This window comes from Coenobita brevimanus, chromosome 22, assembly GCF_032717465.1.
Source record: "Coenobita brevimanus isolate Jiangsu-jjx chromosome 22, ASM3271746v2, whole genome shotgun sequence".
Lineage (NCBI taxonomy): Eukaryota > Metazoa > Arthropoda > Malacostraca > Decapoda > Coenobitidae > Coenobita > Coenobita brevimanus.
In genome coordinates, this window is record NC_136975.1 from 36,905,440 (window position 1) to 36,920,772 (window position 15,333).

The following is a 15,333-nucleotide window of genomic DNA, read 5'->3' on the forward strand; positions in this document are numbered from 1 at the left end:
ATCCCTGTAGTTTAAAATAATCCAAAAATGAATTAGATTTTGTAGTTAGGGATTAGTGTAGGCTACATCTAACTCCTGTAGTTTGAAAAGTGTCCCCTAAGCTGAATTAAATCGCCCTGTAGTAGCAAGAGTGGAAAATAAGAATACTTGATTGGACTGAAGGTTTTTGATGATGCGTCTGTATCTTCCGACGCCCAGTCTAAATTTCAAAGCCAATCTTAACTAAAATCTAATTTCTTCTTCCACACCCTTACAGCCTCAAAACCAAAACATTTAAAGGCCTGCACTTGACCGGGAGGGGGGCAGAAAAAAAAAATAAATAAATAAGCGAAAAAATTGGCCCATATATGATAAGGCATCACAAAAAAATCATTTCAGTCGCACCAAACATAAAACCGATTCTTGCAAAATAGGAAAATTGGACTAACCCCCAAATCTGTCCTAGTAAGTATTAGGAACAATCTACTAAAACGAAAGTTAAGTCTTGAAAAATAATAATAATAATAATTGGTGCTAAATTCCACATCAGTCCTTCCATAGTTCATGAGAAAATTTGCAGTTATTCCAAAATCAGCCATTGTAAAAATCAGAAAAGATGCATGAAGTTTCATGTGGAATTCTTGGAAGTATTAGTGAATTGCAACTAAATCCAAAATCGACCATACTAAGTATCATGAATATTACTTAAGCTACAAAACATTCCTTGCAAGAATTGGAAAACCAGCTACAAATAAAGCCAAATCCAGCCTTTGCAAGAATCATCAAAGCTACCTCAGATCAGTCCTACAAAAAAATCTGCCCTGGTTATTAAAGTTAAGACCAAACACCATTCAAACAGTCATAATAACAAGCCGCCCCTCCCTACCAAAAAAAAAAAAAAAATCCCCCAAAGTCCAAAAGGTCTCCCAGTCGGCTTTCAAATTGCACTAAAATGCGAGAGTGGGCCGCCAATGAGGCAAAATGGCGAGAGCAGACCCAGCGAGCCTATTGGAGGACGTGTACACCTCAATGATTGTGCCTCTCATCAGCGACCTACAGCAGATCAGGGAGGCCACGAGAGAGAGAGAGAGAGAGAGAGAGCGAGAGCCCATGCCAGCACAAGTTAGTACACCCACCCTCACTCGTACACGCTAGAGTAATCAGCCTAAGATAACCACACCCTACAAGATAAGATAACCCTACAAGCTAAGATAATACTCCGTACTTGATAAGATAACTGCTCTTACAAACTAAGATAATGACCCGTATTTGATAAGATGACCTCCCCTGTAAGCTAAGATAATACTCCGTAGTATTTAAGATAATGATCCTTATAAGTTAAGCTTATATTTCGTATTGAATAAGACAATAACTCTTAGAAGATAAGATTTCACTCCGTACAGAGTAAGATAATGACACCTGTAAGTTAAGATTTCCTTTTGTACATCCTACGATAATGATCCCTACGAGATTGGTAATGGCCACTACAAGCTATCATGACCCATGCAAGCTATGATCAAGACCCATAGAAGCAATAGTTGTTACTCTAAAACCTACGATAACACTGTGTATTATGTAAGATCATTACCCCTGCAACCTAACATAATGACCCCTGTAAGTTGAAGTAATGACCTGTACTGCACAAGGTAATGGTCCAATATTAGATAAGGATCCATACAAACCAAGGTAATTAATTGTATAAGATATCTGTCGTAGCAACCTATTACACTGACCCCTATTACCAAGGCAAACTACCTCTGGCCGCTGTAAGAATGACCCGTTGTAGCTAGATAATGACCTTTACAAACGATGATGATAGCTCCTACAAGCTGACCTAATGAACTGTAATTGTTATATACTGATCCCCATAACACACAGTACTTCCTCTTAAAGCCCGGGATGATTACTTTTATTTGATAAGCTAAAGACTCCAGCCAGTTACTTAATTACTCTTTATTAATTATACCACTAAGTTAAGGACAGTCACAAGCTAATTGACCTCATCTCGTTAAGTCAGTGACCTCTACATCAGAAGATAATGACCCTTGCGTGATGGACTAACGACTTGTGCTAGACGGAAAAAATTACTTGATCACCAACAACGACAACAAAAAACTGACCTATGATATTGACCCCCAGCTAAGTACCCGCAAAGACAGTGACCTAAGATAACGACATGACAGAGATAATGACATGATCGAGATAATGACATGACTAAAATAATGATATGATTAAGACAAGGAACTGACTAAGGTAATGAATGACCAAGTTGATGATTTTTCTGAGATAAAGACGTGACTAAAGATAAAGAACTGACGAAGATAGAGACCTGACCTGCTATGACATTAACGTGACCTTGTTTGCTAAGACATTGACCTAAGTAAAGTGAATGACCTCTGCAAACTATTATAATGATTTGATCAGCTAAGATAATGACCTGACTAAAATAATTACCTAAGTTATTGACCTGGCCAGTTAAGATAATGACCCAATACACTGACCTAAGTTATTGACCTGCCTGGCTGAGATGACCTGACGACCTGAGAATGACCTTTTGAAGTTAATGACCTACCCAGGCTAAGCTAATGACCTGGATTAGATAATAGCCTTAAAAGTTAGTCTAATGAGTAGGTATTTATCATTAATGAGTCTAACTACTTAACGATGGCTCTGTGACCAATAACCTGGTAATCTGATTGGAGTTAGTGTGACCTGATTGTCAGTAGTGTGATTGTGTTATTAGTATGACCTGATTGTGTTAATGGTATGATTGCGGTGACAGCATGACTTCATTGTGTTGATAGTGTGACCCGATTGCGTTATTAGTGTGACCCGATTGCGTTATTAGTGTGACCTGATTGCGTTATTAGTGTGACCCGATTGCGTTATTAGTGTGATCAGATTGTGTTATTAGTGTGACCTGATTGCGTTATTAGTGTGACCTGAGTGTGTTATTTGTGTGACCAGATTGCGTTATTAGTGTGACCAGATTGTGTTGATAGTGTGATTGTGTTATTAGTATGGTCTGATTCTGTTAATAGTGTGATTGTGTTATTAGTGTGACCTGATTGTGTTATTAGTGTGAGCTGATTGTATTTATAGTGTGATTGTGTTATTAGTATGACCTGATTGTGTTATTAGTGATTGTGTTATTAATATGAACTGATTACCGGTATATTAATAGTATGATTGTGTTATTAGTGTGACCTGATTGTGTTTTGGTGTGATTATGTTCTTAGTATGATCTGATTGTGTTAATAGTGTGGTTGTGTTAGTGTGACCTGATTGTTAACGGTGTGATTATGTTCGTACTATGACCTGATTATGTTAATAGTGTTAATAGTGTCATTGTTAACGGTATGACCAGAGTGTGTTAAAAGCGTGATATTTGTTTAACTTGTGTTGATTGTGTTTTTGTTATTAGTGAGTTGTGATTGTGCTGATAGTGTGATTAACTGTGTGAACTGATTGTGTTGATAGTGTGATTGTGCTGATAGTGTGATTGTGTTGGTAGTATGACCTGATTTTGTTAATAGTGTGACCTGTTGGAGTTAACCCCTTCATACCAGGTGTCCTTTCCGAAATATTACACAAATTTAACCTGTGACTTACGGGTGAGGAGGCTCCCTAACACATTTTCCTAAGCGATTTATTTTGCTTATTATACCTTACTGACCTGTGTGTTATACAAATCCTTCCAGTATCGCCATACTCTGCATAAAGAATGTACAGTAGAATATTAACCACCTATATCCAAAACCAAATCAATAAGGAAGAGGTGTTAGGGAGCTTCCTTTACCGAATAGAATACGAGCTGAAGACGCACACTAAGAGCCTGGGCTTTGACTCGGGGGCTAGAAGTGTGAGGTAGACGATAGAAGTGTGAGGTAGACGCCAGAAGTGAGAGAGAGATAATATAAGCGTTAGATGATGGAAGTGTGATGTAAAGGATATGAATGTTTGTTAGATGATGGAAGTGTAAGATAATCGATAGAAGTGTGAGTTAGACCACAGAAGTGTGAGTTAGGCAATAGAAGTGTGATACAGACGATAGAAATTTGAGATAGGCGATAGAATTGTGATTTAGACGATAGAAATTGGAGATAGACGATAGGTGTGTGATCTATAGACGATAGAAATATAAATGATCGAAGTGTGAGGCGATAGAAGTGTGAGTTAGGCAAAAGAAGTGTGAATCAGACGATAGAACTTTGAGTTAGACAATAGAAGCGTGTGTGAGTCGATAGAACTGCCTCCTAGTTGCTGCAAGTGTGACCCAACCGATAGATATTTGAGCTAGGCGTCGGAAGTGTGATACTGACGAGAGAAGCTTGAGACAGACGTTAGAAAAATACAGCGGACGTTAGAATTATGATCCAAGTTTTGTATGTGCGATCAAGGTGTTAGAAGAAGGACCTAAATGTTAGAATGATCAGCAGGATGTTAGAATTATGATTTTAGACGTTAGAAGTGTGACTAGATATGAGAAGTATGGCTTAAATGCTAGAAGTATGATCTAGACGTTTGAATTCTAACCTAGACGCTGGATATATGGCTTAGACGTTAGAAATATGCCTTAGAAATTAGTAGTATGACCTAGACGTTGGAAATATGCCTTAGAAATTAGTAGTATGACCTAGACGTTAGAAATATGCCTTAGAAATTAGTAGTATGACCCAGACATGACCTAGACCTTAGTTAGAACTGTGACTTAGACGTTAGAGGTTAAAAAAATGCCATAGAAAATAGAAGTATGAATGACAAGTTAGAAATATTACATAAACATTCGAAACATGCCTTAGACACTACAAGTATGACCCTCAAGTTAGAAGAATGTACTGCAGATTAGAAGCATGACATATACGTTGGTAGGATGAGTTAGATGTTAAAAAGTATGATAAGGGATTCAGAAATACACTGGTTAGCAGTGCAGGGTTTAAATGTTAGAAATATAACCTATACATTGGAAGTATGATTTCAAGTTAGAAGTATGGCGTAGGTATTATAAGTATGAAGTAGACGCTAGAACTAATATATGAAGGCAGAAATATGATCGAGGCTAATATATAATCGGTTAGAATATCGCCCAGATGTTAGAAACGTTAGCTAGATATAGGAACGGCGATCTAGGCACTGTAAATATATCTAAGTGTTATGAATATGATCTCTGGGTTAGAAATATGACCTGAATATTAGAAGAAATGTGAGACTAGTGTTAGAAGGAAGAAAAATACATGTTTGAAATCTATCCGAAATTTTAGAAGTATGATCTAGACCTTATAATTGTAACCAAAATTCTATAAGTATGGCTTAGATGTTAGAAATGTAACCTGGATCTTAGAGGTATAAATCTAGACGCAGGGAAGTTTATCTAGATCGTAGAATATGATCAGGTATAAGGAATATAATCTTAATATTGTAAGCAAGGCGTAGTCGGTAGAAGAACGACCTAAATGATTACGCATAGTAGAGATGTTGGTAATGCGACGGACGTTATACCAAATCCTAGCTGTTAGAAATGAGATAGATATTATAGCATGACTTAGGTGTTAGAAATTACAGAAATACGCATGACCAAAATGTTACAATATGATTAAGACCTTGTGAGCCTGTCCTAGAGGTTAGAAATAGGATTTAGATGACTAGCGTAGCCCAGACGTTAAAAATATGACTTAGAAATTATAGCCTCTTAGAGATATAACTTAGATGATGTACCTTGACCTAGCTGTTGGAGGTGTAGCCGAGAGATTGTCAGTATAACGAAAAATACAAGTCCAAAATATAGCGCTGTTAGAAAAGGAGTTAGATGTTAGAAAGTACTAATTAGAAAAGGAGTTAGATGTTAGAAAGTACTAATTAGAAAAGGAGTTAGATGTTAGAAAGTACTAATTAGAAAAGGAGTTAGATGTTAGAAAGTACTAATTAGACAGATAAGACATTTTAGAACTTTGACCGCGATGTTAGAAAAATTGTTTGACTTCCTTATTTAACCACTTCACTGCAATGACGTATTTCCTATTTTATCCCTTGCTAACTCCTGACGGTTTTATATTGTTTAGAGGAAACTTTTCGTACTAGAAGGGTTAGATTCAGAATACATTCATCCCTTCACCACTACATTCATCCCTTCACTGCTACATTCATCTCTTCACTGCTACATTCATCCCTTCACTGGTACATTCGTCCCGTCACTGCTACATTCATCCCTTCACTGTTACATTCATCCCTTCACTTACATTCATCCTTTCACTGTTACATTCATCCCTTCACTACTACATTCATCCCTTCACTACTAAGAGTAAAATTGTTGAATATAGTTAAAAAAATAGTGAATTAGTTCATTTTTCATTCACCGTGATATATATATATATATTTTTTTTTAGTTCATCTTTGCTCCATCCAGACGATTTTATTCAGCCCAGGAGAGAGAACTTGTATATAAGGAATAGATTAACGAAAGTCCTCTCTGATCCCTCCAACTTGAAGTCCCTTAACTCCTTCATTGCTATTATTATTATTATTATTATTATTATTATTATTATTATTATTATTGCCAGACGGTTTTCTTCAATTTAGGAGATTTTTCTGGTTAAAATCGGTGTAAATTTACCCCTTGGTAATAATAATAATGATAATAATAATAATAATATGACGTTGTCTTCTGTTAGCAAGAATAAAGTAAATCAGATGTCCTCGTAGTGAAGAGGTCAAGCTGAATAGAATCGCGTGGGAGGAGTAGGTTATATATATATATATATATATATATATATATATATATATATATATATATATATATTGTAGCAGCCGTGGCTCAGTGGGTTAGAGCGCTCCGCTCTGACCGAAGGGTCGGAGGATCGAATCCACCCAAGGGTCATTGGTAGACATCAGGAAGGGCATCCGGTCATAAAATGCTACACGCTCCAATCCAAAGTCCTCTACCCAGGGGCAACGCCTTAGCCCTTATCCAAAAAGGGGTACCTGGCCTAAAACTCACTTTTTATATATATATATCGTACCAAAAGGGTTAAGTGACCTGTGATATACAAGGGAAGTGTGATGTTTGAATGACCTGACCTGTTTTAATGACCTGACCTGTTTTAATGACCTGACCTGTTTCAGTGACCTGGCTTCTTTAATGACCTGGCTTCTTTAATGACCTGACGTCTAATTGACCTGACTTTTAATGACCTGACTTGTTCTGATGACCTGACCTGTTTTAATGACCTGACCTGTTTTAATGACTTGTAATGTTAAAGTTAATTGTGACGTCATGCGACGTGTGAATTTCAAGTTACAGCTTGTGTTAATATGTCCTGTGATATTGAATAATCTGAATTTTTTTTTTTTTTTATAATCTGTGATGTTGGGTGACCTACTCTGTATAAATGACCTTTGATGTGCAGGCGACCAGTGCTGTTAAATGCCTGTAATGAGATGAAATGCTCTGACCTGCTTATACAGACCTATGAATGACATGACCTTTATAATGACTTGATCTTCCTAATGAGGTGATCTCATTTTTGTGACATGACACACATATATGAACTGACCTGTCTTGTTACCTGTGTATCGTAATGACCTGCTGTAATTGACCTGACCCACGTAAATAACCAGTCTTTATAATGGCTTGACGTACCTTATTGTCCTGATTTTTCTAAAATCTTCATCGATCAGGTGACCTGATCTAATGGCATAACCTGTCAGTGATAGAACAGGTTGATAACCAGATGATATGTCTAAATAATCTGATCTTTTACAGTGACCTGACCTTTAAATTTGACCATTCTTTAGAGTGACATGGCCTTTCAAAATGACGTGACCTTTCAGAATGACCTTTGTAATATTTTGAATGACCTAACCTTTCAAAGATGACCTGACCTTTCAGAATCACCTCCTTTTAAAATATTTTTAATTACGTAACCTTTCAAAGATGACCTGACTTTTCTAAGTGACCTAACGCATTTATTGACCAAACATATCTAATTGACCTAATCTCTGAAAATGACCTGGTCTTTCTAAATGACCTGTTCTGTCTAACCTAACTGAATTATCTAATATATCTAAATAACTTGGGTGGGTGGAAGTTGCTATCTAAAGGGTGATATTTTAACGGGGTTTCTTTTACTCCTGTTACCCGTTTCGCCTGTTAAGCCGTCATACCCGTATTTACGGCTGTCTACTGATGTCCCTCGTTTCAGTGATGTCTTATATTATTTCACCGCTGTCTGTTTCTGTTACATATATACTTTACTTCATTCTTTCATCGTGTACCTTAGCCCCCTTTCACTGCTGTCTATTGCATGTTGCCGTCACCCTTTTTACTGCTGTCTCTTGATACCTCTTCAGCCTTTCCTCATCCGCTTTGCTGTAATCCAGTGCTGTCACTCATGTCACTGCTGTCTAACGCCGCCACATCCTCTGCTGCTCTATCGTTTACTTTAATCCTTTTCACTGGTTGCTGTCGCTGTCACCCGTTTCATATATATACTGTACTTTTCTCCCATTGACTTTAATTTTTCACTGCTGTCTATCGCCTTTACCGCGCTTTCACTGCTTGTTGCCTCATATACTTCGCTGCTCTGCCCTACGTATACTGTAATCTTTTATTTTGCTCTGCCACGTCATGTCACCCGTTTCACTGCCATCTGTTGTTGTTATCCGATTCACTGCTGCCGTTTTTATTGCAACCCCTTTCACTGCTGTCTCCTGTTGATTATACACTGATTTATGCACTGATTTCACTGCTCTAGACCCATAACCCATTATGTTGCTTTGTAGTTCGCCGTTTCACTGTTGATGTCACCGTTCCTGTTATATCAGTCTTCTGTTTTAATGTTGACCGTTCACTCGTTTCACTGCTGCTATCACTAATTTCACAGCTCTTGTTCTGTCATTTGTTTCACCGGTGCTATCATCCACTTCACCGTTGTATGTTGCTGTCATCTGTTTTAGCGCTGTCTGCCGCTGTTGTCCAAATCATTGCTTATCTGTTACTGTTTTATCGTTATTACCTTTTTGAATAGAGGGCTGTCATTTGCTTAAACTTGTTCCAGTGAAATTTTATTTATATACCCAAGGTCTCACCGCTGTCTCTCACTGTTATCTTTTTCACTGCTGTCTGTGCTTTTGTTTCACTCCTGTCTTTATTAATACTCCTCTCTCTGTTGTAGTTTATTTTGTTCTTAATATTTCCCAACGATTTTATTCATCTATGGAGACTGAACTGAAGGGGTTAGAGATTGCCTTCATTAACCCCTTCATGACCCCGTTAGGACCGCAGTTACCCGCAACTAGGCTATTTATTCCATACATTGAAGCCTAGAGTGACCAGTCGCTCTTCCCTGGATGACATTATGCTGTGTGAGCATTAAACCTCAACCATTACTTGGACTCGTATTTCTTGTGTGCCACATTTTTAAATTTGTTTTTCCTTCCTCTATTCATCTTCTAAATAAAAAATCCGGTTGGAATGCTTAAACCCGCCAAAACTCCAGTTCTGCCTTTGATGGTTATATGTATACATCCAACTTATTTATTTTATTATTTTATTTTTTTTTATTTATTGTTGGGGGATTACCTGAAATTATTTGGTTTGTTGCTCGGTACAGACTTAGAGTACATGTTGGTAACGGTACATCACATGAGAGGATGTTGAGCGCCCCCACCTATTCAAGTTGAGGAAAATCGACTGCAGCGGGCTGGAAAACGTCATCGTACTGAAGGGTTAAATTCACAGCCGTTGCAGTTCATGCTGTTATCTACACAGCCTTTCAACTTTTTTTTTTTTCTGTCGTTCATTTCGTTGCTTACGTTTTTGTATACGATACCGGTGGAATCTCTTGGAGCGGCCCTAACCATCTGTCACTCACTAAAGTTTTTGGAAACAAAGTGCTGCACTCCTGTAGACTTCAGCGACTATAGCGAGACCCCATATTACGGCCCTGAAGCTCCGGCTTCTCTCCCGTAGACTTTAGTGACTGTCTATGCCCCATATTAGGGGTCTTTGAAGCTCACCTATTTGTTTAATACTGCTTTACTCATCCATCAGTCAAAATCTCACAGAATTTCTCTTCGCTCTTGGTAATTTTTTAAGTGTTTTTAAATCATATTTTCTGCATTTTTTCCCTTCCTGCGTTGTCCCTTTTCCTGCATTTTACCATTTTCAGCTTTAATTTTTTTTCTGCACATCCTATGAGCTTCATTTTCCATTATTTTATTTATTTATTTTTTGTTTTCGTTTTCCGCTTTTTTTCGTACTTATTGCATTTCCCCTAATTTTACATCCAGTTTCTGCAATTTCCTTTTCTTCTTCATTGCCCCCATATTTTTATATTATCTCATTTTTCCTATTACGATTTTTTTCTTGTCGTCTGCTAGTCTTCATGTTTTCATTTGTTACTATTTTTTTCTTTTATTCGCTGTTCCCGATCTTCACTTTTTTTTTTTTTTACACTTTCCTCTGCTGCGTTTCATTTTTCTGCATTTTCCTCATCATCTTCCTTTTTACTACAGTTCAGTTTTTCTGCATTTCCCCTTCATTATCGTTTTTTAACCATTTTTTTTTTTTACCTTCATTTTCCTCATTATCATTTTTTTACTCATTTGCTGCATTTTCCTCTCCTGCTTTTCCTTTTTTTCTTCATTTTGTCCTTTTTGTATTTTTCCCTTTTGTAAACTTTCCATTTTTTGCATATTCGCACATTTTCATTTTCCTCATATTTTGCCGTCACCTTTGTTTATTTTCTCCTTATTTCCTCTTTTTTTCAGTTTTTTTATATATTTATTCCGCATTTACCTCTAAACATTTTCTCCGTTTACATCTTCCACTTTTTTTTCTTTCCTTCATTTCCCTTTTTCCTTCATTTCCATCTCCTGGCTTCATTTTCCTACCTTCATTTTCCCCTTTTCGACATTTCCCCTCTTCTTTCCTTTTTTTTAACAGTTTCCGCTTTTGGGCATTTTATTTTCCTGCGTTTTTCGATTTACCGCATTTTCCTTTTCGTACTTCTCAGCTTTCTCCGCATTTTTTGTTTTTTTTAGTTTTCTACATTTTCTTAATTTTCTTCATGTCCTCTTTCCTCATTTTCCTTGTCTGCATTTTTCCCCTTTCTTTTCCCTTTCTTATAATTTACACTTTTTTACATTTTTCTTCATTTCACCTTTTCATTTTCTTTTTCATTTCATTTTTTATACATTTCCCCTTTCTCATATTTCCATCGTATGTGTATTTTTCATTTTTTTTTTTTATATTCCCCATTTTATTGACCATTTTTTTTATTATTCAGCATTTCTCATTTCAGCATCATTGCACTTTTTTCATTTCTCAGTTGATTCAGTTTCTCCTTTTGCTTCATTTCCCTCTTTATTTTTTCCTTTTTCCTTCATTCCCTCCGTTTCCCTAATATTCTCGTTTCTCTTTTTTCTTCCTTCACTTTCAGTCACATCATTATTTCTCAACCCTTCAGTCCATTTTCTTTTTTTCTTTCTCTTTCAAACCTTTTTTTTTTTTTCATTTAGGAGAGCGCTCGTAGTGAAGAGGTTAAACTATTATGTCTGAATTGCTCTCTCTCTCTCTCTCTCTCTCTCTCTCTCTCTCTCTCTCTCTCTCTCTCTCTCTCTCTCTCTCTCTCTCTCTCTCTCTCTCTCTCTCTCTCTCTCTCTCTCTCTCTCATTGTTTATTCTTATTCGGTGCCATTTCAGTGACTCATCAAATATTCACCGCCTAAGTGGTTAATTCACCGCATTTTACATCGCTTATACATTGTTATTCACTGCATCGATTATTAATTACCTGTATTTCTTCATTCACTAATTCACGACGCAGATTTTTCGTAGTCATCATATGTTACTGGTTCATCTTTACATCATTCACCTTCATTATTTCCTCATTGTCAGTTATTCTAGTTATTCAGGCTCCTATGACTCACCCAGCTGAATAAAATCGTCCGGTGGCTGAATAAAATAAAATGGAGCTGTTCCTACCATGAAAGGGCTAATTTGCGCTGTCATTCATCGTATCCGGTGTCTACTTTTCACGCCCTTTTCATTTTACACTTTTTGAAAATATGCATTATTCATTCTTTCCTTTACTATCTGTTCCATGGGGTTATATCTGCCATTCATTTTTACTCCTCGTATGTTCAGCGTATTGTTCATCAGATATACTGTATATTGTTACCTGTACTCTTGCAGCTAGTCATTTATCGAGTACCGCTATTAACCTGTTCAGTTACTGTGTATTTTAATCATTTATCAGTTATTGTTACCTTCGCTAATGAAGTAATGAAGTGGGACGGAGGTTATGCATTCACCTGTGTGTGTTTGTTTGTGTATAAGATACCTAAAAAAGTTTTTCTGGGATTGCATTGAAATTTGGTGGATAGGAGAACAGTAGATCATTGAAGAGTTTATTAGATTATGGAGTGAATTCGGATTCGGATGCAGGAATAAATGATGACTTATATTTGGCTTTGGCGGAGGTATGCGCTGTCTGATATTGTAATAGGGCAGACTAAGACCGTAGAATTAATTGACTGTCTGACAGTTAAATTATTAGTCTGGTATTATTACTTTTCATGTATTCTTATTCCAGTTAACATATTTCAATTTGATACTTTATTGTCACTCTAATTCATTTCCTTCAGTCATGTATTTATCTCATTTATTTTTATTCATTATTGTTCATTGACCATTAACGCTACTCATCATTAATTCATCCAGTTATTCATCTGCCTAAAAGTGTTACGCATCTTTTATTCAGCCTGGTATTCATGCCTATTGTAGTTTATTTTTTCACGGAGATTTTTATTCATCTTTCACTCAGTCCCTTATTCATCAGCCATTTATTGTTCGTGTATGTAATCGACCCGTTCCCTCAAACCTAGAAATCCTCCTACTTTCCACTCTTTCACATGTCACCACTTCTGCACCATTACCCACCGTCCATAATGAGTATTTGTTGCTTTCAGGACTTGTGTTGATGGTATTTCTGGGATTTTTATATGGTATGTCGGTGGGTCTTCAGGAAATTTAGTAAGATCTATTTTGACAGTGCTTATCAGATTTTTCCATGCCCTGGGTTGGGATGGAACTCGTACACTTTTCAAACACCAGGCCAGTTCTCTAACCAGTTGACCACTACCGTCTTGTATTCAGTCTTGTTCACAATTTATTTTTCCTCAGTTTCCATTTTTAGTTTGTTATTTATCAACCATTAATTATTCATTTACTTACAGTCCACCTGGTTATATAGTTACAGTATTTTAATAATCGATCGTATTATTCAGTATTACTCATCTCCCACTCACCGTTATTCGTCACTGTTATGCATCTTCCATTCACTTTTATTCATCTCCCGTTTATTATTATTTTTTATTACCTCCAAGCAGTGCAAATGGGTGCAAAGGAAAGCAAACAACAGCATCCCTAAAGGCTCTCTCGAAGCTGTTACAAAGACCTTTTTCTCGTCGGTTAAGGAAGCTCCCTAACACCTTTTCCTAAGCGACTTATTTTGCTTCTTACACCATGCCGCCCTCTTCTTCTTTACTTAAAAATCATTCTAACATCACTATACTCTGCACAAATGACTCACAAAACGATATTAGCCATCCGTATCCAAAAATTAATCGGGAAGGAAGAGGTGCTAGGGTAAGTAATGAAGCCCCCTCCCCACAGCAAGCCTAATTATTCATCTTATCATTTATACATTATTCATCTACTCGTATTTTATTCAGCTTTATTCACCAGCTTTACTTTTTTTTCAGTTCTTACATTCTGATTTGTGGTAGGTGGTGGCGACAGTCATCCACTCACTTCATGTAGTGCTGCCTACTTGTCACTTTTTATTACTACTCTTTCCTTCTCAGGTGGCTTTAAATATAGTGACAAGCCTATTGGTTTCCTGTAAGCCAGGGAACCATTTACAACGCTGGGTGGTAACCATATAACCACCTTATACGTGTTCCCTACTTGTCAACAAGTGGGTTGGCGGAGAGTTAGTGCCCCTCCCTGTAAAACAACTAACCGAAAGACAAACGGCCACATTTTGCGGGATTATGGCGTCTGTCAGTAGGTAGATAGATAGATAGAAATTCTTATTCATGTCATGTATTGTTACTTTTCTGATCATTCACTGTAGCCTTAATTACTTTACATTATTTTCTTCTTCCATTTTGAGTTTCATCGTCCTTTATTATTTACTTGTCTTCATTGACCCATATTTGTCGGAAATTTACGTGTTATTCAGTTATTCGGTTTCCATTTTTATACATCTGCCAGTTTATTGTTATTCATCTGTTTATATTTTGCTTAGTCTTATATACCTACTGTTTATTTGTAATTTTCCTTCACTTATTCAGTTGTTATACATTGTTATTCATCCGTTCATATTTTAATTGGTCTTAATCTCCGTTTTTTTTTATTTTTTTTTTTAGCCATATCAACCATATAATATTATACGTGTTACATTCTTATTCATTTGGCGTTAATTGTTATTTATCTACTCATACTCTGTTCAGTCATTCACCTACCTTATTTTGCTTGGCTTTCATTCAGTCTGTCATTCATCTCCTGTGCATTAGGATCCGTGTACTGGTCTATTATTCATTATTATTCATTTCTTGGCCATAGTAACGCATATACTCATCTTCCACAAATTGTTATTCATTTGCTAATCATAGTACTCATCTACTTATCTCTCATGCATGATTATTCATTTGCAGTTTATAGTAGCCTGTCATTCATCAAGTCATTCATGCCGTTATACAGGCTCATTATTCATCCAGTGTTTTTCATTTGCCGATCATGTAGCCTGTTCTTGTCAGTTACTCATCTGCCATTTATTGTAACTCATATAGTCATTATTCATTCACTGTTATTCATCGGCCATTTATAGTAATTCATCCGCTTCATCTTGCTCATTGATTCAACTTATTCATTGTTATGCATCTTCGGTTCAGTATTATTCATCCACCAGTTACTGTTAAAACCAGATCTTCCATCCGGTTATTCATCTGGTGTATATTATTATTCATTTGTTCATCATCCATTCAGCGTGTTATTCAGTTAGCGCTTTATTCATCTTTCAGTTAGTGTTATTCATCTGCTGTTTATCATTCACTCATATTAACCTTCTCTTCAGCCTGTTATGCATTTATCATGTGTTTTTATTCACATTTCATTTATTAAGTAAGTTTTTTGCCAATTTTCACTCCTTTTATTCATCAGATATTCAGTCATACATTTTGACTCATATTTCAAGTACAATATTGTTAATCTGTCATTTTTTTTCCAGTCATGTATTCATCTTCAATTCAGCTTGTTATTCACTTCCCATTTACTGTGGCTTATCGTTCA

General features: G+C 36.5%; 1 protein-coding gene across 1 annotated transcript in view; it reads left to right on the forward strand.

The window, feature by feature from the left end:
* The first annotated feature begins 960 nt into the window (after nt 1-960).
* Nucleotides 961-15,333, forward strand: part of Drep2 (DNA fragmentation factor-related protein 2) — a 91,634-nt gene continuing 77,261 nt past the window's right edge. The window contains exon 1 of the mRNA XM_080266864.1: nt 961-1,101. Within this exon, the coding sequence (XP_080122990.1) occupies nt 961-1,101 (141 nt within the window). The remainder of the gene's footprint in view (nt 1,102-15,333) is intronic.